This window comes from Oryzias melastigma, linkage group LG14 (assembly GCF_002922805.2).
Source record: "Oryzias melastigma strain HK-1 linkage group LG14, ASM292280v2, whole genome shotgun sequence".
NCBI classification, from domain to species: domain Eukaryota; kingdom Metazoa; phylum Chordata; class Actinopteri; order Beloniformes; family Adrianichthyidae; genus Oryzias; species Oryzias melastigma.
Window position 1 is genome coordinate 16183302 of NC_050525.1, and position 27363 is coordinate 16210664.

Sequence of the window (27363 nt, forward strand, 5' to 3'; positions counted from 1 at the left end):
CAATGGCAGGTTGGTTGGAAACATGCAGGACACCGGCCCTCGAGGACTGGATTTGGACACACCTGATAAATGGTCTGTCCGGGCAGGGGAGTAGAACAGTATGGAGAGAAAATAGACTCACTCCAATTTGTGGGTGCATAATTCTTGATTTGTGCGTATATTAGAATCTGTGCATGTGTATTTTTGATTTGTGCGTGCGTAATTTAGGATTTGTGCAAAACTTTGGATTTTTGTGTGTGGGGGTCAAAACACACAGAGGTCTCTTTGTCGCCTTTTTAACCTTAAAATCAAAGGCTGAGACCTGTGTTTTCATGTTTTCTGGCCTGAAAATCATAAAGACATCCTCAGTTGGCAAAATGTCCCATTACTGTATCTCAAAACCCATTTGCTTTCTTTGTCTTTGTCTAAGATTTTATTTTGTTGAGCTCATACAGCCTTCAGATGACTTACAGATATCTCACTGGCAGAATCTTCAAACATGCGCTCCAGAGGTTTTCTGGAGAGCTCCCTGTCATCACAAAACACCTGAAAGAAGATAAGATTTATCATTTTCAGTTTTTCATCAAAACCCTGTTTTTGACGTTCACTAAAATGGCTTCAAACGACTGCAGGGGCAATAAAAACCTGGTCGACCGAAGGCCGCCCCTTGGTCTTCCTCCTGGAGGCGGTGTCCAGACCCCAGAGGGAGGAGAAGCGACTTCGCCGTTTATTGAAGGTGCGAGTCAGGGACTGGTTCCGCCTCCTCATGCTGCTTTCAGTGCGGGCCGACACCTGCGAGAGATATGACCCGGTTTAAAGAGGGCGACACCTTAACTGCCCAGAAAAATGAGATATATAAAGAGGCACTTTGTAAATCATTAAAAGCAGCAATCCCGCTTTCATCATGTGGAAAGCATGTGATTTTTAAAGAATGTCTGAGCTGCTTTCAACACAATTAGCTCTAGTTTTAAATCAATTATACGTTTGATACACATGTTTGCACTCCTTTAAAAAAAAAAAAAAAAAAAAAGCAAGTGCGAGTTGGTTATAAATGCACAGAGTGAACCCTTTCAGCTTCTGATCTTTAGCTGACCTCCTACAAAAGCATCGACAAACAGCCTCTGGGTTCATTCACACTCTGTTGGTAGGTCATGACTTGTATAAATATATATATATATATATATATCTATATATACTATACTATATATATATATATATATATATATATATATATATATATATATATATATATATAATATATATATATATATATAGTATAGTATATATAGTATATAGTATAGTATCTACAGTATAATATATATATATATATATATATATATATAAAATATATATATAATACTTGTATGTACAAGTAGATGTGTGTCATGTTGGCAGACAAACCGTCTGTAGGAGCTTGACGTAATCAGTCTGCGCTTGTGTGTCGACTTTGTCATAAGAAACTTAATTCTGATAAGCAGAATAAGAGACGAAATTTTAAAAAAGCATTTAATTTAAAGGAAAAAAAATACAATTTATGTAGAAGAATTGAACTTTAAACATTTTTAATAAACATTTTAACATTTTTGTGACCCGTTTCCCTTTATTTAGTGTTTTTTAAGGCAAAGGTTACGTATAAAAAATATTCAAAATGCTAAAGGAACAATTGTTTTAAACTGTGGGACAATTACAAAGATAAGAATAAAAAATAAAACAGATAAAGTAAATGCAGAAGAGACTGAGGGAGGCAGGAACAGACAAAGGAGGTAGGAGTGTAGGCAGTGCAGGGAAAAGGAGGGGCAAGGGGCAGAGAGGGCTAAGCCTGTTTGTGGGAAAGTGCCTCAGGGATGCCGGCGTACTAACGGAGTTTGTATCGATTCGCCGATCACCAAAAAAAAAAAAAAAAACGCTGTCGATTTAGGATGCTGCGTTTTTATGTGCATGTCTGTGAGTTAAAGGGGAAGCTCCTGTGGCCTCTCTGCTATTAGAAAGTCTAGATGTATTTCTACAAAATGTTCTCTTTGCTCCTTTTCCAAGAGGAGATTTTGCAAACTCTCAAACAATACCAAAATATCTAATCCTACCACATTACTTTTTAATTTTTATGATTTTAAGGTATGTTTGTCTGAAATACCCACTTTGATCTATTTTAAAAGTGTTCCCAGTTGTCTTTTAACTAATTTAGTAAAAATTGAAAAACCTGTATTGTTTACTAGGACATAGTTTTTGCAGAGCAGCAGTAGTTCATCTGAAATTCGTAGGCAGGACTGTATTGACATGGAGCAACCCCGCCCCTTTTCCCCTCCCAGTTAATGAGGGCTCGGAATGTATTTCTCCGCACAAGTGAGTTCCTTTTCAAACTGCATTTTTTTCTGAATTGATTCACAATAATTCAAATAAAGAAATGTAATTTGGAGCTTAATTTACTTAGTATATGTCCTCAATGCCACAAAAACATGATTTTTTATAAATCAGTTTTTAACTTCTTTTTCAGAAAAGCTGATGCAAAACAAACAAAACAAAAAACGTATAAAGTTTTTAACTCTCCTTAAATGATTTATTAACTGTTTTTTCAGGCTGACTGGGCTAAAATGGGCTTTTGTCATCAGGGTGTGAAGCTACACTCATAGGACGAGGACCGTTTTTGACAATCTCTTGATAGGTGTGACTTTTTATGTGGGGCTGAACCAGAGTGGACAGCCTTTGCCCTGCATCAACATCAAGCTACTGCTGCTTCAACATTTTCCTCCCTGTAGTTTATCATTAAATGGGAGATTTAACCACAGCTTCCAATTTAAACTATTGCATTCACTGATTCATTTCAATTTATATTTTCCTATGAATGGATGATTGGTGTTATTCATTTTACCTTTCAGTTCACATCATTCCTTTTATGTTTTCCTTTCCGTTTGAGCATTCTTGAGAGGTTTCAGATACAACATGCAGCACAGAGCCAACGGGACTTTCAGCCACAAGCATGCATTATGAATAGAGACCAAAGTGAAAGAATGTTATCACTTTGTTCCTGGTTTTTGCAAAAGTATCGATTTAAAAATTCTCTTTAGAATAGTGATGTATAAATGTCAAAAATGTTCAAATTCAATAATCTATATAAATATATTCAAGCAAGGATTTTTTTGCAGTAAAAATGCTAAGATAAGCAATTTTTTTCACTGTTTCTATTGAAAACAAACCCACGTTACATATTCATTTCCTCCCTTACGTAAAGGTGGAGGGAATTAGTGAGAATATTAGTCAGGCAAAGCAGGCATTTTTGCTTTTAGTAGGCGTAGGTGACAAAACAGTCAGAGCAACACAAACACACCCACTCTCCAAGCTGTGCTGCCTTTGAGGATAGGCAGCTGGGAAAGTAGCAGGCAAAATCTACTGGGACATGTACGAACACGTGAGGAGGAGTTCCAAGAATGGAAGTCTTTAACAGAAGTACTGCACAGCAGGTTGGAGAACATTTGAACTGTCGGGGTACAAATATGTAGAAGAAAATGTGGGAGAAAGATATATTTTTTAAACTTACCAGTGCGTGGAAAGAAGAGACAGAAAAGATGCCCAGACGACCCATGGCCGCTTTTGTAGGACGTGAAGCGAAACCCAAAAGACGTTTGGGGTTGGGAGGTTCGCTTCCCTGCAGGCTGGCCAGGTAGCAGCGGCATCGGAAGAGATCTATGTGGAACCGCTCCAAGTTCTGCTCCCACAGAGAAATCTGACAGGGGCAACAAATACAAACATGTTTGATCTATTTTACAAGTGCTCCCAGTGGTATTTTATATATGATAAAGCAGTTTTTAGCCTCAATCAATATTGTTTTCTAGGACATAATTTCTGCAGAGCGACAGTAGCTCATTTGAAATTTACCACTGAAATGTGGGTGGGACTAAGTACGCCTGCCCTCGTTTCCCATTATCAGAATGGAGATATTGTGTACATCACAGCTAGCTTTTTCCAACAGCATTTTGTACATCTGCTCCCGATTTAAAACAATTTGAATTAATAAATACTTAGAAACTCATTGTTTTTTTACGTAGGTCTTTCATCGTGTTAATAACACCAAAAACATGATTTTTTAAATAAATCTAGGTTTAGCCAAAAACAAAAAATGGAGTAGAGGGAAAAAAAATGAAACGTGCACAATGGAAAACTTGGTGATACATGGTTCTTTGGCTTGTGGGAGGAATAGGATGGAGTGCTGAAGCCCCTGAAGAGAGGTATTACTCAGCAGCTCAACCCCCAACAGTTGCTGACCTGTTGTTCTGTGTGCAGTGCATTATGGGTCAGGCTGTGGGAGGTGGATCACACTCACAGGAACAAACTAGCCTTCATTTATGCCAATAAAAAATTTGTTTTTGTTTGAGGGGGCTTTGGAAAATGTAATTTCACTGCTTGCTGGAAATGTGTGATTTAATTCCACATTTAGTAAATATGTTATCATATTAGCATATATGCAAAAATGTGTGGATGTGTTCATATTTATTTTGATGTATGGAGCAAAGCAAAACAAAAATTCTACTTTTAACTTTTTTTTTAAAAAAAACATGAACAATATTGCCCTTTTTTTGCATTCCTTGGTTCAACTTTTCTTCGACAGTTTCTGGGTGTGCACCTGTTCAAGTATGGTCTTTCTTTTCTTTGCATCAGTGACTGTGGAAAGCTGCATGTCTCCCATCTTTTTCATTTTCTCGTCCATGTCAATCTTCTGCTCCAGCTTGCGGATTTCGGTCCGGAGCAGCCGCACGGTGTCCTCCCTGTGGTGCTGTCGAGCGAGAGCAGCAGCACACGCAGAGTGGATCGCAGTAATCCAGTTCTCCAGTTCAGTCTGGCCCGATGTCTGACGAGACACAGAGAGAGGCAAATCACTTAACCTTTAGAGGAGCCGCTTTTTTCTCATTATCATTTTGTTAATTATATTGTCCATTCAGAACCGGATAGTGTTGGTGGAAAGCTGTCATTAGTTTGGATACATTTCTGTGTACACAATAGTCGCTATGGGGAAATGGTGTCACAGTGTGACAGAGTGGCCTTTAAACATGTCAGACATAAAGCAAACACACAGGCAGGGGACTGGCACATCTTTAACACATAGATAAAGGTCATGAGTTTGTGTGTCAGGAGAAAGCACACAATTCCTGCACATATGAAAAGACTTGAAAACCTAAACCCATTCATCAATGAATGATGCTTTTATATGTAATCAAAAAAATATTTTCCTGTACTACATATTTCAAAGAATGTTCATTTCGCCCACAATATTTTGGGTAAAAAGGATTCAAAAGCTAAACTTCCAGAAACTATGCTTTCCTCACCTGGAACAGGAAGGCATCTCCGACCGAGTTGCTGAGGCAAAAGACAAAGTCTTTCTTGGGGTGTTCAGGTACCGCTTGGACAATGCTGTTCTCCACCCAAAGAGCATGTTTGGGAACACTGTTATTGTCGATGCCTGAGCGACCATCTGATTCGTACAAAAAAAGGGTCCCGCCTTGAAAAAGATTAAGAAAATGATTAAAGATGTATAAAGGCAGCGTACGTAACTTTACATTTAGCTTTATTATTCATTTAGAAAACGCAGCAGCAGGCGGAGAAGGGGTTGCAGATGCTGCATTTCATTAGATTAGGTACGGATCCGGGTGTAAAATTAAACTGGAATGAGGCTGAGCAGACGTAATGCATGACCACAGAGAAGAGTGCGAGAGAGGACAGCAAGGTTGACAGCCAAGGGCATGGAATGTGTTTAGTCTGATGTAATTACAGTCTAATAGAAGTGGGAGTGTGGGAGATTAAACGTGCTGAGGTCAGGGCAAGAAGCTTTTCTTTATGTTACTGTGGCTGCTAGATGTTCGTTCGTATATTATGTTTGACGCAAGATACTAGAAAAAAATTGATGCCACATGTTATTCAGTGTACATTTACGTGGAAAATATATATATTCCGCAAATCCGCATATATGTTCACTGTGCACATACTATATACAGGGTATAGTCTATACTGTACTATATATATTTATACAGTATATATAAAAAATATATATAGTGTATAAATATATTTTGCATATACAGTGTATATATACAGGGAAAATATATATATATATATATATATATATATATATATATATATATACTATCCATATACTAAATACAGTGTACAGTCTATACTTTGTATACAATATACATTTATATAGTATATATAATATATATTTATACAGTATATAAAGAGTATATATTTACACAGTTTATATACTGTATAAATATGTTTTCTATATACAGTGTACATATATGCGGAAAAAATATATTTCCACATATATGTACATTGTCCATATACTAAATACAGTATAGTCTATACTTCATCTAAAATATATATTTACACAGTACATATACAATATATATTTATACAGTATATATATTCCATAAATATATATTGTACATACAATGAACATATATGTGAAAAAAATATATATATATATATTCCGCAAATATGTACACTGTGTATATACAGTGTACACTGTTTATACTATATATATTTATATAGTATATATACACACAATATATATTACATCAGTATATACACTGCATAAATACAGTATATATTGTATATACAGTGTACATATATACGAAAAATATTCATAAAGTATATGTAAACTGTGTATATACTGTACACAGTGTACACTGTATATACTATATATATTTATACAGTGTATTGCATGTACAGTGTATATTATATGCTTATATGTGGATATATATATATATATATATACACACATTGGATTTTTTTACAGTTTTACCCTTGGCAAAGGCAGGTGTGAGTTCCTTTTCAAAATAAAACACCTTGGTCTACATCTTTTCAGTAAAATGTTTTGAAAAAACATAAGTAACAAAGGCATTTTCTTAAGTTTTATATAAATCTACCTTGGTTTGAACCTACATATGCATGCTTTTCTCTTTTCCCCTTTGGACAGCAAGTATGCATTGTTTTGCAGCATAAATTAATTTGCTTTGGACATATCCTAATAATAAAAAACGGTTAAAGAAGATTACACTTTTCCCTAATATTTTGCCCAGTATTTGAAATGTATGTATGCTGGATGAATGGTAGATCACACAAGGCATCATGATCAAATTTGATTTGTCAGCAGTGGAAATAAAAGAAAAAAACACTGCACAATTTATTTTAGGAATATATGAGCATCTTGGACATACATTCATAAATATAATGAAATAAATTAAATCGGTGCCCACTAAATTATTATTTTTTTGTGTAAAATAACAATAATTCTATTCTCAGTGGTTTAGCTAACCCATGTGACTTTAGGACATAAAAATGTTCTTTAAGGGAACCCCTAAATTACCAAGTATCTTATGTAACTTCTTTTAACTCAAAATAATTATGCTTAATCAACGAGTCTTAAAAAAAAAAAAGGTTTTGACAGTACCCTTCAGAGACACCCAGTAGTTTTTCCACTTGCGCCGTGTTGCAGGTTCAACCTTCTTGTTTTTCTTATGAACCAGGAAGTTCTTCACAGCCAGAACCCCAGCTTTTCTGACTGTGCCCTGTGCACAGCCCATCACAGCGTCAGATGGATACGCAGTGCTGAGTGTGCCACTACTCTGCTCATCACTAACAGCAGAGCCTGCTTCCTCCAGACAGTCTGGGCCCTGATTCCTCTGTAAAAAAAAAAAAATAAGGAAGATATTGGAAATAACGTTGACTAGATCACAAATACGCCAAATTTTTAAAGGTTCAAACATAGAAATGCAACTAACCCAGACTTGACTGTTCAGCTCCTTACGAAAATTCTCATATACTCCTCCCCTGCCTCCTTCTCCTCCTCGTCCATCTCCTCCACCTGCGCTGCTGCTCCCACTGTCACTCCCGTTAAAAACACAACTCTCCGTGGCCGAGTACACTGAGAAGGAGGCTGACATGGCCTTACACCTCCGCCCCACCAGATCTCCATCTCCATCTGCAGCAACGCCATCAATCCCGCTGTCGTCATACTCGCTCCCCTCACTCAAGACACCAGAAATGTTCTGACAGACAAAAAAAACAGATTTACATGTGGACTGCAATGCTTAAATAAGAACTGCATGAGGAGTAGCAAAAAAGAAGCACTCTGACTGACCTGAATAACAAATCTGTCAATCTGAATTATACAGTTAGCTCTCTCCAGTCAACATGACAGCATCTCTAGAGAATTGTGAGCTGACAATGGTGTGCATATGAAATAAAAGTTGCTGGAAAAATCTATCTATGCTTGTTTTTTCCACGAATTTCCAATGAAAGACAGCTTTTTGCGTAAAGCAGGAAGCGTTCCTTCCTTTCACCAAAGAGGGGCTCCCTCCATTCTTTATTTTCTTTGTTTTGCTGTTTTGTCGGTCTATTTATATCTGGCAGCCTCCTCCGCCAAGATGGATGAATTTATAATAAGCACTTAGGGTGATCTGCACTCACAGGGTGCTTGGGAGTTGTGGGGATGATCTGAACAAAAATCCTGCATCTGTACTGACTTGTTTAGTGCATTAAGTCATAAAAATTATTTCAAATGGCCTTGTGATCTATCACCACAAATAACTCATTTCCACTTCTTAAATTCAATTAAACCATAAAGAAAAATTGTTTTAAATGTTTATTTATGGATAAGTTATGTTTTTTCGTTGAAGAGCAATGTGAGTGCATGGAATCACACACAAGTTAAGACATGGATCCTCCTGGTTGTCAACAAGATGTTAATTGGTGGACTGGCTGCTGTCTTCTGTGACGTCTGAACTCCCTGAACTTCCTGGATACTGATAAACAACGTCTTCTCTCACAGTAAGAAAAGGCAGACATTGCAGCACAGCAGATAAACTATAGACCCCTTGCAGTGATGTCACACATTCAACGTTGTCCCCCATTTCGGGAGTCAAGTACATTGTTTTTGATACATCCAACAGGTAAAATTGGCAACTTTGGTGTAAAAAGTTGCGGATTGCCGCAGTCAAACAGAAAGTGTGGCACCCAACTGAGGACTCTGTTGTGAACAATGGCTGGGGATAGCAGCAGAGTTGGCTGAGTGGCGAAGCTTGCAGCTGAGCACCACTGGCTGAGCGGCAAAGCTAGCGACTGAGCGGCAAAGCTAGAGGCTGAGTACCGCTAGCTGAGTGGCGAAACTAGCAGCTGAGCACCACTGGATGAATGGCGAAGGTAGCGGCGGATCACCACTAGCTTTGCAGAGAAAATGTTTATGTTAGCCTAGGGGGTGGTTCTGTCAGCACTGAGTCTTCCTGAAAGGGGCGGTTCACACTTTGTGACATCAGCTCATGATAACTTGTTTATTTTCATAGGTTGGGAGGGGCGGGTTTTCAGAGAAATACTCTAAAATGCATGAATTGATTAACATTACACTTTTTTGGGTTGTGTATAGTAAGGAATGAACATTCTAAAACACTTAAAAGCTCAAAAAAGTTGATTTTGCTTTGTATAGGCCCTTGAATGGTGATCCATGGTGGTGATCCACGACAAAAACATGGAAACTTTTCTCAAGAACATGCAAATGTGAGGAAGCAGCATCTCAGTTTGTTTCTCTCTGTTAGACTCATGTTGATGATAAATCATCATTTTGATATCAATGCTGTTGATGCTTATTGAATTGTTGCAATATGAATACTTTTTGGATTCGGTCAGTATGTAAGAATACATTTTGATAAAATATAACACAGTCTTTTGATGGACAGACCACGACCTCGTCCTCATGGCCTTGGTGCTCTGCATTGTGTTTGTATGTAGGTGCGTTGTGCAGACCTGGCAGCCCTTTAATTTGTCAACACGGAGGAAATGATCAAAAAGAGACAGTTGAGTTGACACGACAATTTGACTCCCAAAATGGCGAAGTCACAAGCAGGCATTTCTAAAGGGGTCTTTAGAAAGTAGTGCTGTACACTGAGAAGTTTCACTCTCAAATGGAAAGTGTCCACTTGTGTAATTTAATCTAACCTGAGTGGTCTGCGCCCGTCGTCCCTGGAAGGTGGGGCATGGTGCATTCGGGATCCCCAGTATTGACAAGCCCTCAGAGAGACAGTGAGAGCGCCGACAAGGGAGAGTAAAAGCTTCGTATCCGCCGCCGTCCTCTTCATTAGGAGACATCAACCCATCCTCTTGTCCATCTCCATTGCACTCCACTCTGTGGCTTTTAATATACCGACCCCTCTGCCCCCGTCGGCCAGGACTTTGGCTGCACAGATGGTCCAAAGACGATGCTCTTTCAGAACCTGGGACATACACAAAGTGTTTTCAATGAGTGGGCTATTTGCGGCTGATTTTAAATGTCTGTGAAGGTGTGCCTGCAGCCAGTCCACAATTACTTTCAACCAGCCCGCCGCCTCTGGCAGCACTTTAACCTCAATCAGTTAAGTTAGCCGGCACCGCATGCTGTCACGCTGAAGCCCTCCAGCTCCTGCTCGGCAGCCGTTCGACTAACAAGGCTGTGATCAAGTGAAATGCTGCGAGTGATGGATGAACGTGAACCTTCAATCAGCACATTTGGCTAAATCATTTCCTGTACACGGAAAGTAGCAGCAATTTTATTTCAATGTCAGCGCCATCTTCACCTGCACCATAAAGGAAATCAATTTTTATTATTTGTGCACTAACTTATTCTTAAAAAATATATCAGTTTAATTTGCAGGGCTGTGCAAATAAATGAATAAACATTCTCTAATTGGTGCACAAAAACATTAAGTTTTTATTCCGACCATCATAGATGCTTCAATGCATTTACTTGCTCTACCTCTGGGGCAAGTGAAGTGCTCCTCCTCCTCTTCTTCTCCTCCATCAATCATCTCCTCAGTGCTGGTGAGATGCTCCGGGCTGAGGTCGGATAAGGAGAACTCCAGGCTATCTTCTCTCCACATGTCTGCCGACTTTGAGCGTTTCTTTTTAAAGTTCCCTCCATCTCTGGAGCCTTCGGTCACTCGCTGCAGGTACCTTTCCACCCCTGCCGCTTCCCCCTCCCCTGCCGAGTCTTCTCCCCCATCCCGAGGAACAGTGTCGGCCTCTGAGGTTTCAGGGGTCGGCGTTGCCAAAGGGTCGTCATCTTGCTGGTAGGACTCTGGCCTCATTGTCATGGCAACGCGTTGTGTCCAGTGAGGGTTCGCGCCGAACTCGCTTAACTCATCAGCTGCGTTGAAAGGCTCCAACCCGTTCTCCGCCAAGGATTGTGGGATGCTTGGGGTGCTGGAGGAGCGAGTTGAGGTTGCAGAGTTTCTGTGCTCCTGGTTCATTGACGGAGAGTGCCTTGGACGGCGGGGGACGCCATGCGTGTTGGGAAGGCGGAATGAGCGGGATGTGTGCTTGCGGGAGAGATGTCCCGCCTCATCACCATAATAATTTCGGACTCCATCTTGGCTCTCCACGTTTCCCATTGTTTAGCTGTGGAGCATAGAGGAAACAAGCAATTCAGTAAGAATGAAAAGTTACTTTTCAGACATATATTATCTGATTTCTGTGAAAAATATTTATAAAACTATTCATTTGAATTCCAGCCAAAAATATGCAATAGAAAACAACTGTTTTTTTTTTTTAATTTTGCCTAAAAAAGACATTATCGTAATTAAAAAAAAAGCCTTTTCTGACTGAAATGAAATATATACATTTTTTTTCTAAACTCACTCCAAATGATAAAAAAGGTTTATAATAAACAGTGGCAATAGCTGTAAAATAACACTGTCAAATCGTGTCCAGATAACTCTCTGTCTTCTGCTAAAAGGGACAATGGAACTGAAATGAATCATGGGAAATCTGCCTGCAGCCAGGACAGGTGTGATACCACTTTTGAAAGGTGTGTCAACCCTAATGATTGCAGTTTGGTGAAGCACAAGCTGCACAGACACTTTACATTTTCAGGGGTTTCTGGTCTACAAACACAGGATACTTTGAACAAAAAAAGGACTACTAAGTTTGTTATCATAGTTAACAGGTCAAATCTTTTTTACTCATAGATTTAAGATGCAATTCCATAAAAAATACTTCAACGTGATTAAAGCATTATCTGCAATAATGCAAGTGTGAATGCTGTAAACTGAATGTGGCCACTAAAGACGTCAGAACAGTTAGCTGACAATGCTTAAGCTGAAAGCTTGCTAAAATGTTAGCTAAACTACAATGTAGGCAAAAAACTGGAAACCTGTCAAAATTGGCTAAAACAGCTAGCATAATAATAAAATGTTAACTAAACTCCAATTTAGACAAAAAAAACTTTAAACGTGTCTAAATTATCAACAAAAAACAAACAAAAAAAAACCCATCTAGCATAATGCTAAATAGTTAGCTAGACTCCAAGCTAGGCAAAAAGCTGGAAACATGTCTACATTAGCCAAAAACATTTAGCATAATGCTAAAATGTCCAAATTGACCAAAAAATTGGAAACATGTTTAAATTAACTAAAAAAAAAAAAAACAAACAAAAAACAGCTAGCTTAATGCTAAATTTTTTGCTAAAGTCTTAAGTAGCCAAAAACTTGAAAAAGTGTCTAAATTAAAAAAAAAAAACAGCTAGCATAATTCTAAAATTTTAGCTTTACTTCAAATTTGCCTAAAAAACTGGAAAAAAAATCTAAACTTGCCTACACATAGCATGTAGTTTAAATAAAAGCTAAATGCCAAATTAAGCTAAGAGTGTACAAAGTTTTTGAAGGATTAGAGCAGTTTCTCCTTCATTTCCTGTGGTATATTTTGCAATACTTTAAAAAACTATGAAGTTTATGAATACCGAAAACACAAGCAGTAATGTCCTGAATGAGCTGAATGTTTTAATGCCAAGATTGCTGACACTGTAAAGTGTAATTGAGTTTTTACGTGCCAAAAAATGCACGAAGAGTAGCAGGACACAATTCAGATTCATTCGAACTTTTTCAAGCAACATTTTCACTTTACCTTCAAACTGATCTAAAACAAACTTGGCACTACAGTTATTGTTGTGCTATGAAAGACATGCGCATTCCCACCGCTGCTGTGCATCAGTTTGCTATTGCTAGAATCTTGTTGTCACAACAGCTGTACCTGTTCAACTGCACTTTGACGCACATTTCCGATCAGCCAATCAAAAAGCAGCAGCTAAGTGCATTTATTTCTGCACAACATCAGAATGGAGAAGAAAATTAGACTTCAGTACTTTGATACGAAGCTAGATTAATCTTTATAGGTGCCACATTTTGAGAAACTGAACACTAAAGAAGTGGAAATAAAGCTGAAAGCCCTTTTATGAAGCTGCGCTTAAAATACAAACAGAATTGATTTCTGTAGTAATCTAGGATCTATAAATATTTGTTTATAATTGCAGCTTCTTTTTAAATCTAAAAATAATTTCTCCTGTTGACAAATGCTGACAAATCGGGCTGTCCTCTGTGAGTCACGCATCATCAAGCTCACGTCATCAAGCCGTCAGCGTGAGCTTAAACTGAAAGACACTGACTGAAAGAATGTGCCAACGACTGCCGGAAACACTAACCGCGCAATTCCAAGAGTGTTTATCCGGAAAGGGTTTAAAAAAGAAAAAAGTGTGGTTACCTGTGGGTATTTGACGACATCATTATCTCGCTCTCATCGCTGGGCCGTCACATTTTACCAGCCACATAATTCAGATGGGCTCAAAGGTTGAGATCGGTTTACCTTTGAGGAAACAAGAAGTGAGAGGAAGAGGAGATTCAGTCAAATAAACAAACTGCACTGCAAAAAATGAGTGTAAAAAGGCCCTATTCAGTTAAAAGAATATGTTTTATAATGGAAAAATAATGAGAAAATGTGTTAATATTAACAATTTTTTTCTTAAATTAAGAATTCTTGGTAAAAAAGAATGGTTTGATTTGCTTTTTTTAATTTTAAAGACTATCTAAAGAATTTTTGACCTATTTACAGATACTACAAGATGCTGGAAAACAGCTTAAAGCTAGCAAACTAGATGGAAAACACAAAAAAATCCCACATTGTGGTAACCGTGTTAAAAAATGAGAACTAGTACTAATCAGATAAGAAATATAACCAGAAACCAAACAAAGATTTTACATTTTCTGAGCCTGAGGGGGGGATTTGCAGGCAGCCTGAAATTTATTGCCCACCCAAAACCTTCCAAACATGCACAGGCATGTGCACCGAGCATTTTTTGGACGACACCCCCTTGTCTGCCTGCAGACAAAAGGAGAATGTGTGCACATGTGCAGACTGATGGTGAATCGACAGCAGACGGAATAAGCTGTGGACGCTACAGTGCTTAAGACTTCTTTCAATGATTCTTGCCAACACAACCTAATTTCCTCTAATACTACCCTGGAGCTGGTTGGGGGTTGACTAAGATTTTTTTTATATTGCGATATGTACTGTGAAAAAGGCATACTTCCTTGTTTGGATTTATAAAAAATGTTGCAGTTCTTAAAATAATTCAAAAAGATTATTTTGCTCTGCAGAGGTAATCTGATGCTGCGGCAGTTGTAAGGCCGGCCGCTGCCTTCTGTAGAATAAACACAGTAATCAGATATGATTGTAGTCTGATAAGCCAATAAGCAGGAAAACGATGAAAGAGAGGCTCTCTTGCAAGAAAGATTAAAGGATTTTATCAGCTGCGAGGTCGATGACCATCAACCCAGTTTGAATCTGTAACATAATTTGCCATTTGAACCACTTCTCTCTTTTTTTTTAATGCAAAAAAGCTTTAGTTTGTTCCTTAACCCTATATAACCATTTGTATCATACTTGATACATGTAATTCTGAGACCTTTATCTCTTTAACACTATCAAAACATTCCTTGAAAACACCGTGCATATAAATTGGTTGTTTTCTGCCCTGCAGTTTATTCTTATTCCACTAGGGGCAGTAGAAGGACTTTTCCTGCTCATTTCAAAATGGCTGCCTTCAATACATCTCAAAAACGGGAAAAGTTTTTGCTAATTTTCAACACTTTAGCTTGAGATTAACTCATCTATTGTTATTATTTTCCTTAAATGACTAATTGCTGTATTAAAAACATGCAACATTTGTGGAAAATTACACAATTTTCTGACAACTCTTTGATGTAATAATCTTTACAAGGTTAAAATCCCTCTTTTTTTTACCAAACTTGAACAGCAGCTGCAACAAAATTATGCAGTAGATTGCTCAAAGCAAAAATTAAAGAAAGAAAATACTCTTTTTTACTGTTAATATTTGAATTTTTAACGCTTTGGAAAGCAAAACTCAACCTCCACACTTCTCCTCTTTTCTCTCATTCTGCCTTTTATTCCTCCTCTCTCATCTAGTCTATCTTTCTGATGAGGCCAGCCTACGTGCTGTCCACCCACCCCCTGAAACCAATACACGACGCACGCACAAAGCTCTTGATTTATGGACAAATGGATGGCACCCACATATAATGGACAGAATGCTTACACACAAACGTTTAACTTATAAGATTTCAAAACAAATGCAGATTTGACCCTCACTGGGACTTCATCTCACTCACCACCACATACAGACTGGTACGTTTTGTAGTCGGGATGAGAAAAACTGCACAAGCACAAACAAACCTGACACCACACAGGGGAAATCAAAAGCACCAACTAAAATGTTTAGTCTCTTCCTCTCAGAGTGCCCTGCAGCAAGGCACAAGAGATGCAGCGATAACAAGACGGGGTGGGGAGAGTTCTTCTTAGCCCACACAGAGCCGAGAGGTGAGGTGAAGCCGGAGGAGAAATGCATGAGGTGGGAGGACGCTGCAAGAGGAAATGAATGCAAGTGTGATCAGGGAAAAAAAAGGAAAATTTGGAGGCCTTTCTGTTTTGGGGCTTCTACTTGGTGTGCAAAGTAAGAGACAGACTCCTCTGGCTTATTTGAGAGACAAAGGGGGCAACCGTAATTATTCACTCTCGTCTCCCAGCTTCTGATTTCTCGCTGTAAATCAACACGTCGAGAGCGTGTTAACACAACAGCATGCACAAAGGCACTGTTAGCCTCGCAGACATGCCCACTCACAGATGAAAACACAGCCACCTGTACATGCTGAGAGGGCCACTGCCAGAAAAACAAAGATTTGATCAAGTTGAAGTGAATTCTATCACATGACAGCTTAAACAGAATATTATTTATTAACTACTTTACTCCAAAGCAAAATATTGGGAGCAGAAAACCTCACAAAGAGACACGAATACATGTGCGCTGAAGCTGTCGGAAACTATTGTGACAGTTGGACAGTTGCAATAAAGAACCAATCAACTGCTTTGGGCTTTCCTATCTGTCATGCACCCGAAACTAGACGTTCAGGAAGGCGAGTTAGTTTCTTGTCACACACACACCTGCACAATCCCAAAAGAAGCGTTAGCAGGTTTTCCTACTCACACACACTCCTTGGAAAAATACCAAAGGCCTGTCAGAACAGCCAAGGAGCAGGCACACCCCACACTCCCCCTGCCAGTCTTTTCATCTCTGCACCTGTCTCACAGCTCCACCCTGACATGACACACCGCTCAGCTTGAAGACTCCAACAGGACGCCGCGTGGATGTCTTACTGTACAGAGGGGTGAAACACGCCAGTCTCTTAGTCTTATTAATGCGATTTTATGCTCTATCATGAAATTAAAAACTCAAAAAGTTTGTTTTTTGCAATGTAACTACAATGCTGCAACCTTTATTAAAAAAAAAATTCCCATATTTCACTGTGACGAGAACTGTTTTTTTGGTGTTTTTAACATGTTCTTGTGACGTTTTACCCACAATGGAGAACATAAATTAATACAATTAAGCTTAAAATTGCAATTCTGAGTATTTATTTATTCAAATTGTTGTGAACCAAGAGCAGAAGAAAAACTGCTGTTGGAAAAAGCTTGTAGATGTGATGAGGAAGCTACTGCTACTACTTTGTTAGCTTGGGGGTGTGATGAGCTGTAAGCTAGCGGGAGAGCGTGTAGACCAGGGGTGTCAAACATAGGCTCCACAGGCCGGATGCTGCCCACCAGATGGTTTCATCCAGCCTGGTCATAAAGAGAAAAATTATAAGGACGTTAAAAATAAAGCAAGTTTCTAGCCCATTCCTGTGGCGAGTTATGTTTATGGCGCAATACCGCCACTAGGGGAAGCAAAGGAAAATAAATACCGGCATAAAAGGGGATGAAGAAATAACATTTCTTTGCAAGCGCGTGCCACATTTGGGTAAAATGTCGTTTGGTTCCCCGCCAGCCTCATCGCTGTAAAGTTGCTATAAAAATTATCAGGTGCGACACCACAATTACCAAAATGTTGTTGTCAAAAATATAATAACAAAAAGTGATTAGGCTACTAGGTTGTTTGAGAATTTTTTCTAGCTGAGACAGAAAAAACAAAAACAAAGCTACAGAGAACAAGTTGACCATAGGTTATTTTTTTAGGTTGGAGGAGTGACGGGCTGTAAGATAGCAGGGGTAGCACGTAAACCAGGGGTGTCAAATATACAGATGGTTTAATCTGGCTTAGTCATGAAGAGAAAAAAAATTAAGGATTTTGGGGAAAAAAAGGAAGTTTCTAGTTCGTTCCTGTGGCGAGTTATGGTTCTTTAAAGAAACAACCGCAATGCGCAATTCCGCCTCTAGGGGAAGCAAAGGAGAAGATATTCTGCTCTAACAAGAGATGAAGAAATGGTATTTCCCATTTGAGACAGGATGAATGTGGCCCTCGAACTGAAAGGAGTTTGAACACCCCCAGGTGTAAACAATTAAATAATGGGAAAGGGGGCGGGCTTACTCTGCAGCAACAGTCCCGCCCACAACTCAGAGGTGAATTTCTAAAGACCTATTGCCCTCTTTTTTTACTAAAAAAGGTATAAGCATAAATAAAAGACCACAACAATAAAACAGATCAAAAGATGATCAGCTACTTTCTCCAAACTTTGAACAGTTAAAATCCTTTACAAAAACAAGCAACTGCCTGCTTTATTTAAAGATGACCAGAAGCATCATTGGTCTCAATCTGAACCAGCCCTCAGAGAGCTCAAACACCAAAATCAAAGCTTTATTTTCATTTTTTCATAAAAAAACTCCCCTAATTTATGAGATCCTCCTGTCCTCTGCTTGGATCCCCCTCCAAGTTTTTTGACAAGCAGCAGCTTTTGCTTAATCTGGCTTACTGACAGACATGCGCAAAAGCCAACGAGGAAACATCCCCCTTTACTCCAGCAAGGGAAAAGAGGGTTCGTGTTGTGCAGTTTTAAATGCATAGAGTTGTTTTTGTAACTAATTATGTCTTTAAATCTCCATCTGATTGTTTTATCATCAATTTTAAGGGGAAATTGCAGTCTGTACTCAGTTGTAACAAAGAGGGTTTATGGCTTAGCTACCCTAACCTTCACATGTGCGCAGATCAAGTTTCCTCCCCACCTTTTTCATTTCTGCACTTAGTTATCTCCATGATGTAAAAGGAAGAGCGACAAATGATTTGAAAGCAAAATGAGAATAGAACTGCAAAAAAAGGTCGTTATTTTGTGTTTGCATACACACCTGTACACTCCAACACAATGTGCAAACACGCAAATTCAAAGACAATGGCCGCACTGAGGAAACGCTGCAGCCAGATGTGATGGACTCAGTATTTGCTACACCAAACAAAGCACAGAGCTATCTCCAAAAATGTGGTAAAGCTACACTCAGGTGGGTGTATGTGTGCATTTTCTTTTTTACATTTGAGGCAGGGATTACACTTATCTGATGAAGAGACAAGAGCGAGATACGCTCGGAAAACATCCCACCGCGAAGATGAGAGCGCACACTCCACTGCACTCCCACAGTCCCACTGAGAGAAGACTGTCTGAGACACACAATTCCCTGGAAGAGGGAGATTAGCTTCTTATTCATCCTTTCAGGATCTGACAAGGCGCGCATCACCTCCCCCCTACTCTTAGCTTAAACACAGAAACAGAGTGAGCACAAGTCTCAGCACAAGACACATTCTTTAAAAAACTGTTTAAAATGCTCATTTAAAAGCCTAAAAATGATGCTTAGACATTCACATATATAAGTGAATTTCACACACAAGCTTGGAGCATGTCATTCACAAAATAAAAGATTCTGATTTTTGAGGCCAGCGTGTCACGTGAGGATTAAATATCACGGCAGAGGGATTCCGAGTCGGCCAATTACTCCAAGTTGGATTTTCGAGTGTCACCAAACATCACTGAAAAACACTCCTCAACTTTCTTTTTAGCAGCTTACACTATTCGCTCCTTAACTCTGATTTCTGTGGACTGTCTCTGCAGCGTGCTGCGGTCGGGGGGGATTACCATATTTTAAAGAAGATTGCCTCTACCGCAAGTCTCTACTGAGGGAAAAGCCTCAGAGAATCGATGGGTGTGTGCGGCTTCTTCAGCTCAACTCAGTCACTACTGCTCTTGACAGACCTTAACTACCTGCAGCCCCCGTGAGAATTCAGACAAGAAACTTCATAACTCATCTGTCCAATTATGAGTGATGGTGCTCCATTTTTTAAAGCAACATTTTCAAAGAACCACTCAGATAAAAATCAGGTTTTGTGGTATTTTTTCTGAGAATGGAGGACATATACAAAGAAAATTACACTAAAAATAATAATTTTTAAGTATTTTTTAATTCAAATTATCATTATTTTTGACACTAAATTCACTGAGACGGCTACAAGCTCCGTCTCCTCGCTCTCCTCATCCAAGGTTTCAATGGCTCAAAACTGTAGCGCTGGATTGCTCGCCATTTTTGTGGCGCCGGTAATGTTAGTTTGAGGGTCTGTGAGCTACTTCGATTCAATTCTATTTTGATTTTACACATTTGTTAAGAAATACATTAAAAATCTATACATGTTTTGATGATTTTCATATGAATCTGATACAGTTCACATATTGTAAAATGAGATTGTTAATAGCATACAGTGTTACATGGATTCTCAAAAGGAGAAGCTCCAACATTTGTTCTGCCTCTCCTGGAGGGTGTTTCAGTTTGGCCACTAGGTGGCGTTCGCCTTTTAACATTACACCTTATTCCAGAAGAAGAACAAAGTATCAGCCAAACAGTGTAAAAACTGTGCTTTAGACCACAAATCGTTATTAAAAAAAAAAAAAAAAAAATCCTAAAAAGAGTTTGGAAAAGTCATCCCTGTGAGTATAAAAATATGTTCATTTAGTCCCCGAGCGTTAGCATTAGCCGTCCTATCCCATTATAGATCCCTATAGCTTCAAGCTAGCAGACTTTAGCATTATGCGTTAGGTCGATCTATACTTTTATGGATCAATTATTCATCTATTAAGCTAAGATCAATTCATTGAGTTTATCAACACAGAAAGTGTAAACAAAGCTCTCAGCAATGGGGAGGGGAAGAGGGGGCGGGGTTGCTCCACGCTGATTGTCCCACCAAAAACTCTGAGGCGAATTTCTAATGAACTAGTGCTGCTCTGCAGAAGTTATGTACCAGAAATTGGTATTTTGGCTATAAATGGCTCAATCCTAATTAATAGCCCACTGGGAACTCTTTAGAAATAGCTGAAAAAAAGATCGACGTGAGTCTTAATTCAATAATCATAAAATGTCTTCTTACACGGTCAAACTAAGTCCCTGCATTGTTAATTAAAGCCCTCTGGGTCAATGTACCACAAATGCACAATCACTAATGAAAAACTACACTTCGCTGTTGTTAAATCCTGATATATCATCTATTTCCTGTCATACCTCAGTTACTTCCTGATGAAACAATGATTGCACGGTTCATGCCCTCGCCAACATAAAAGCCAATCAACAAAATATTCATGAGGGGATTTGCTGTTTTAAAACGAGTGAGCGGCAGAAAAAAAAGCACAGCGATTAATTATCCATTAGAAGTGGGAAATAATTTATGCGCCATGGCGAGGAAATAGCTGCTGAAATTGTACCGGAAAAGTGACAGCTTTGGGGAAAAACTGACAAGAGTAAGAAGAATTTTAGGAAAAAAGATTAGCGGCACTTTATGATGTGTAAATTCAGAATCAGCTCAGTGGCCTTGTGGAAGAGTCTGCACCCTGAGACTGGAAGGTTGTGAGTTCAAATCCAGACAGAGTCATGCCAAAGACTAAAAATGGGACCCAGTGCCTCCCTACTTGGCACTCAGCATTAAATTGGGGTGTGTGACCAAATGGTTCCCAAGTGCAGCTGTGTCTGCAGCTCACCGCTCCCCCAGGGTGGAATCACTCCAATCATCTATTTTTAAAGTGTTCCCAATTGTACTTTAATTATGCCATTTAAAGAAAAACTCATGGTGTATTCTACGACAGCAGCTCATCAGAAATTCACCTCTGAGTTGTGGACCGGACCATTGCTGCGGAGCAACCCCGCCCCCCTTCCCCTCCCCATTTCTGAGGGAGCTTGTAGCCCGCCCAGCATATTTTCTACATTACAAATAAACTCTTTATTAAATGTAATTTCTTTCATCTGGTCCTGATAATGGTTCGAATAAAGAAATAGTCAGAAATGCAATTTTAAGCTTAATTTTCCTTAAATATGCCACAAAAACACAATTTTCATCAGATCTGGTCCGACAGATGTATGAACGAAATACGTTTTTGGGTTCTATGTGTATAAAAACCATTCAATCTATACAAAGCTCCATATGAGAAACACCAACCCCTCTGTTTGAACATTGTCTCTTTTTCCTCTCTACCTGTCTTAAAGCAATCAAAAGGGTGGAAATAGAAACTGTTGAAATTTCAGTTTAAATTTGAAGGGAAATTAGGTCCATGACTAACAGCATTACCCTTCAAATGCACATTTCTTTTTCCACAGAAGGACACAATTCAAACACCCACCTTGAAGCCAAAATCTATTCCATGGCCTTTTATGTGCTTCGAAAGTGCTTAAAAAATACAAACATAGAAACTCTTTTTGAATTGAGTTTGTCCCTCTAGGATCAACTCCTGGCCATGAATGTCCTTGAGAATTCATAACCAGCAACCCATCCCAAAGGTAGCGCGTCATTTGAAGTTGATAGAAAGAGTTGTCCATCACAGACGGTTCGTTTCTGCATCAATAAAACAAGATTCTGCATGTGCAAACCAGATTAAGACAATATAATTCATATTTCCACTCTTCTAGTCAGGATATATCTTAGCAGCCTCTCTAGAAGGTTATAGTAGACCATATCCACATTCATTGGTGTCCCTGTCTTGTTATCCCAGTGCTGTGTCCTCTTTATGTCTTACCAAGAACGGATGAACCGTGAAGAGTAACAGGGTCAGTTCAGGCTTCTTCATGCAGATCCTTTGTATAGATAAGGCTAATCTCGGGAACCAGCAATTAAGAACAGCTACAACAGACTTCCTCCATCATAATAAGGCCGTTTGAAGATCTAAAGAAACGCGTTTCCTGGTCAGGCTAAACCCTTGTGGTGGTAAACCCAACCTAAGCAGGCATCTTTGAAGTCAAGTATAAAGGAAAACAAGAGCAGAAGTTATCCCAAAGCGGCTCAACTGAGGGAGACCCATGAGATGGAATTAGAACTGGTTGATTCTGACTGGTGACCTGTTGTTTCTGCACCATCAGAGGTCAATGTAGAGGATTGGAAAATAAAACTGAAGATACAGAAATTTGAATTTTGGTACTTTACCGAAAGAGTAATTGGTGTAAAACTGGGAGACTCCAGAATCAAGCTTCATCTGTTGTAGTGAGTTATATCTTAAATGGTTTCTCTGTTCACCACTGATTTAGGCAAAGGGTCAAATTTAGGGAAATACCTTTTCTATATTCATGTCCCAAACAAAACATCTCTATACAGGGCCCATACCATGAAAAATCGACTTTTTGAGCTTTTAAGTGTATTATACTGTTCATTCCTCACAATAAAGAACCCCAAAGCGGTTGTGACATCTAGGCATCACCCTCTAGGAGAGAAAGCCGGAGCTTCAGAAATTGAGCCGTTTTACTTCCTTGTATCAAAAGAACTCAAAAAAGGAACATATATTTCATTAAAAAAATGTTTTTTAGGGTTCCAAAGGTAATATATGATCATTTATATGGTTATAGTTTACTCTAAAAGACTTAGGAAAATCATTGCATGGCCCCTTTAATTAACCAAATCTGAACCTATATATTCTCATCCACAAGTCATCACATATTGACGTTTAGGTAAGGACCCTTCCGTGAGACACTTTTTGACGTTTTGGATTCCTCCAACTCATAGTTTTTTTTTTTTTTTGACGTACTGGCTGTTCTTAAAGTCAAGTGTCCGCAACCCTCGGGACGCGGTACCGGATGTGGTATCAAATGCTTTACAGGACGCGGACTGGTCCAGTACCAGTACCCATACCCGGTACTGGTACCCTAACTCGGCACCAGATGCAGTACCAGACTTGAATCGGTACTGGACGCAAACCGGTACTGGGTTAAGGTACCGGTGTGCTCTGCGTCTCTGCACTGGACCGGTTCCAGTTTGCGGCCAGTACCTCAAAAGACTTCGGGTTAGGGACACCCAAAACGTCAATTTTTGACACAGAGGGGTCTTTAACCAAACGTCAATATGTGACAAGTCTGAGGTGAGAATGTGTTGTCTGGACATGTACAGACACATGTTCAGTCATTTGGGTCTATGGATTAATCAGAACTGCACAGGGAACTGAAAGCAAAAGTAACAAACCACAAACACAACAGGTCTGTTGATTAGTAGAACATCAAAAGCATGAACTGAAAAAGTACAAAACTAACAAGTCATCTGGTTATAAAAGCAACATTTAGATTACGGAAAAACTTAAGTTTAGAAAGGGTTTTAAAGGTTGTTTAATCTGATTAAATCTTTTTTATTATTACTATTTGTGCATCAAAACAGCAAGTTAAACCATTTTGTATTGTGTGCTATTTGCCATCTGTTGCTTATAGGAGACTTCATTATTCTCCAAAAGAAAAAAAAAGATAACAATGTGTAACCCCCCCACCACCACTTCATTTCCAACAATGAAGCAGGAGAAAGAGAGAAGACCGATATAAGGCTGCTGTCCCTAAGAAACCCAGAAGGGTAAGCAATACTTCAGCTGGACAGCTGGGAGACATAAACAGATAAATGGAGGAAGGCAAACAGCAGTGCAGGAAGCCTGTCTATGGATGTGTGCCAAAAGGTTCACAACAGGTAGGCAGACAGTCTCACACAACACTGTCACACTATACGATGCACAAAAAATCAACTAATCAATTCTCTTTCTCAAAAGAAGAGTCTCAGTCTCACCATTAATAATGTCCCTTACTACTACAGTATGAAGCTTATTTTAGAATCTGACTTTTCAATTTATGCTTACATTTTTTCTACCAATTAGTCATCAAATATGTTTTGAAAAATGCATTGAAAGTCTATTGTCATTTGTATCACTTGTCATTGTGGTACAGAAGTACACACTGGATTTGTGTGGTTTTTGCTCTACAAAACTCTTCTAAGGCTGTGCTGTGATGTGTGCAAATTGTCCTGTTTTTCAGTTTTATCTGAGGAAAGATATTCTTTTCAGCTTGGTTGACATGGCAATGAAGTAATGAAGTGTGGATGCGCCTTTTGGTACGGAGCAGTTAAGCTTGAAAGCCTGTTTACTGCGTGCTGTTTTTAATAATGTATAAGCTTCATTTTTTATAAATATAGATGAAAGAAATATATGACGTTGGAATGTTTCAATTTCCTTTTACTCAAAAAAGATGTTTAATAATCTCTTATTTGAGATTTGAGGTCCAATTTATACAAATTTGTGACATTTAACCCTTAAAATCACAAGGACTCTTCTGAAAACACAGACACCAAAAATTGTCAAAATAAAATCCTAAATTTACTTTCTGCAAACTGAAGTTGAATTGAAATATCAGGGTGGCTGGGTGGATGAATGAGAGGAAAAAGAGGATTTTGGGTGAAGGTTGAAACAGAGGATGGGATGAAAGTAGCAAGAGAGTAAAAAAACAGATGATGGAGCTGAAAGGAGGATGAGAGGCTGTTAATGCGGCATGGAGCTGGTGGAATCGAGTGTTGGGCCACAGGTAGGTTGATGAATGATGTATGCTGAGGAGGGGGGAGACATAAGAGGTAAAGAGGTGGAGTGGTGCTGATGGATCCCAAGAGTCTAATAGAGGTGGATCCTGTGTCAGTTCAAAGACAGACAGATGTGAAAAGGCCTGATTTGTTGTCAGTAATGTTATAACTTGGGAACAATAAAAAAAAAAAAAGTGGTAATGTTTTTCATTTGTTCGTATTTAGGTGTGAACAATGAAAACGTTTGTTAGAAAATCTTTAAATGTTGGGATGTGGGAGCAGCAGCGTTAACCTGGATGTGAACCCAGAAATCCTGTTGATATTTGAATTATGATGAACCACTTTTTCATGGTGAGAATAATAAATCATTCAGTGATCCAAGATGATGATGTAGCAATCTCACATTCAAAGATCAAAGATCGTCTTGAGTCCAGAGAGTTCACAGCTGAAATGGGGCTATTTAAGAGCAAATAAAATATTGATTCAAAATATGAAATTCTGAGTCATGTCTGATTGTCTGCTGCAGTCTGTCAGATTCCACGCTCTGGTTGAAGTCTATGCATCCATTTTCTGTCCTCCTTTTTCCTCGTTCACTGTTCTAGGATACTGGAGTCTATACTCAGCTAACATAGAATCACCTGAGTAAAAACTAGTCATACTGTCACCTATAAAACATGTTTTTGGACTGTTGGAGGAAGCAAAAGTGTCTAGAGAAAGCCCAAACATGGACAAAGAGGATATAACCCAGAAAAGCCTAGAAATGAAACTAGGACTTTCTCATTGTGAGGCAAAAATGCTAACCACTACGGCACCATGCAGCCTTCTGCTTTTAATGATAGTTTAGATAACATGTTTACATGTAGCACTGCTATGAATAGGCCTACTGTATTTTCTGCGCTATTAGGCACACCAGATTATAAGCCGCACCATCAATGAATTTGAACTTATGACACATATAAGGCACGTCAAACAATAAAGTGCAGTATTTCTACAGTATTTCTAGAACTTGCTTGTGATACACTACACATTCGCCACGTTACTGCATTCACAATATATGTAAATTCCAACTTTGTTTTCAAAAAAAAAAAAAAAAGCAGACTGATACAACTAAAACAAACGTTACTGTGACTATAACTCCCAAATGTTGTTGGTGACACGTAAAAAAAAAAAACATGTGACACCTCTACACGTTAGCTTAGCTAGCGTATTCATAACACCTGTAACTCCGGACTCTTCTTGCAACGCGTAAAAAATCTAATTGACATCACTAAAACAACAAAAGTTACCGTGACTATGCTAACTCCCAAATGCTGTTAGTAACATATAAAAAAAAGTGTGACACCGCTACACGTTAGCAGCGCTAACATTTTCACAATACCTGTCACTACCAACCTTATTTACAACACATAGAAAAAAATATACTGGCACCTCCAAAGCTAACGTTACTGTGAAAACTGTATGCTAACTCGCAACCCTGTTGGTAACACGTAAAAAACCAGTGTGACACTGCTACAAGTTAGCTGCACTAGCGTACTCACGATACCTGCAACTCCCAACCTCATTTGCAACACTTAGAAACATGTAAAAAACAATGTACACGTTAGCCTTGTTAGCATAATCACAAAAACACCCTAGATTTGTATGGCCCACTATTTTTTTTTTTTTTTTTTATTATTATTATTTTTTTTAATAAGGCTTTTAGTGTGCTTTACATGATACAAGTAGGTGAAAGAAATAAAAAGTTATCTTCCAAGTGAACTCTGAAGCTTACAGCTTGCTGTTGATGCCTAGAGTGTCCAGAACAGTTTGTTTCAAAATTGACAGATATTTCAAGTTTTGCAAAAAAATCTTCTTGATTATTTCCTTTGCTCTTGAGGTCTACAAAGATATGCTACTTAATAATATTTTTAATCCTATTGGCAACTTTTGGGCAAACTACCTCCTCCTTTAAAGTGCATCAGTCCTTGAGTTTAAAATAAATGTTTTTTGAATGATTGAACCCAAATCAAAACTCTTAAGTCATAAATGGGGACAGCAGGTTTGGTCAGTTGGTTTGCTTGATGTTGTTGCGCCTCTCTGCCTTTTGTGCTAGCTTTGCTCACGGTCTCACACCTGCATCCTGCTTCTGATCAGCACACCTGCTCCTCGTTTTATAATTATCCAATCAAAAAGTCATTTTGTGTTTTTTTTTGTATGTTATTGTTTCATGTTGGCTTTTGAAATGACTGCCTAGCTAGTGTTTTCTGTTTGTTTAAGGTTCATTTAAAGAAATTGCTTATCATCTTTCCTCCTCTCGCTCAAATGTGTGATTATGAAAACCATTATTGTTCATTCTTTTTCAATCAAGAGCACTGCCAAGACAGCATGGGGTCCCATCGGTCTGCAGTTTCAAGACAGGTTTTGTGTGGATCGAAAAAAAAAAAAAAAAA

At 38.7% G+C, this 27363-nt stretch overlaps 1 protein-coding gene across 3 annotated transcripts in view; it reads right to left on the bottom strand.

Annotated features, from left to right (window-relative positions):
* LOC112142610 (T-lymphoma invasion and metastasis-inducing protein 1) overlaps nucleotides 1–27363 on the bottom strand; it is a 62541-nt gene that overhangs the window by 26987 nt on the left and 8191 nt on the right. Inside the window, exons 2-11 of one of the 3 annotated variants that reach the window (XM_024266090.2) lie at nucleotides 13525–13626; nucleotides 10748–11388; nucleotides 9955–10229; nucleotides 7746–8012; nucleotides 7415–7646; nucleotides 5295–5467; nucleotides 4595–4819; nucleotides 3512–3697; nucleotides 625–771; nucleotides 451–525 (exon numbers count right to left, since the gene is read on the bottom strand). In XM_024266090.2, coding sequence (XP_024121858.1) covers nucleotides 451–525; nucleotides 625–771; nucleotides 3512–3697; nucleotides 4595–4819; nucleotides 5295–5467; nucleotides 7415–7646; nucleotides 7746–8012; nucleotides 9955–10229; nucleotides 10748–11381 — 2214 coding nt within the window. In that variant the 5' untranslated portion in view covers nucleotides 11382–11388; nucleotides 13525–13626. Of the gene's footprint in view, nucleotides 1–450; nucleotides 526–624; nucleotides 772–3511; nucleotides 3698–4594; nucleotides 4820–5294; nucleotides 5468–7414; nucleotides 8013–9954; nucleotides 10230–10747; nucleotides 11389–13524; nucleotides 13627–27363 lie in introns of all 3 variants that reach the window. The other 2 variants (XM_036215169.1, XM_036215170.1) reach the window with 2 other exon arrangements.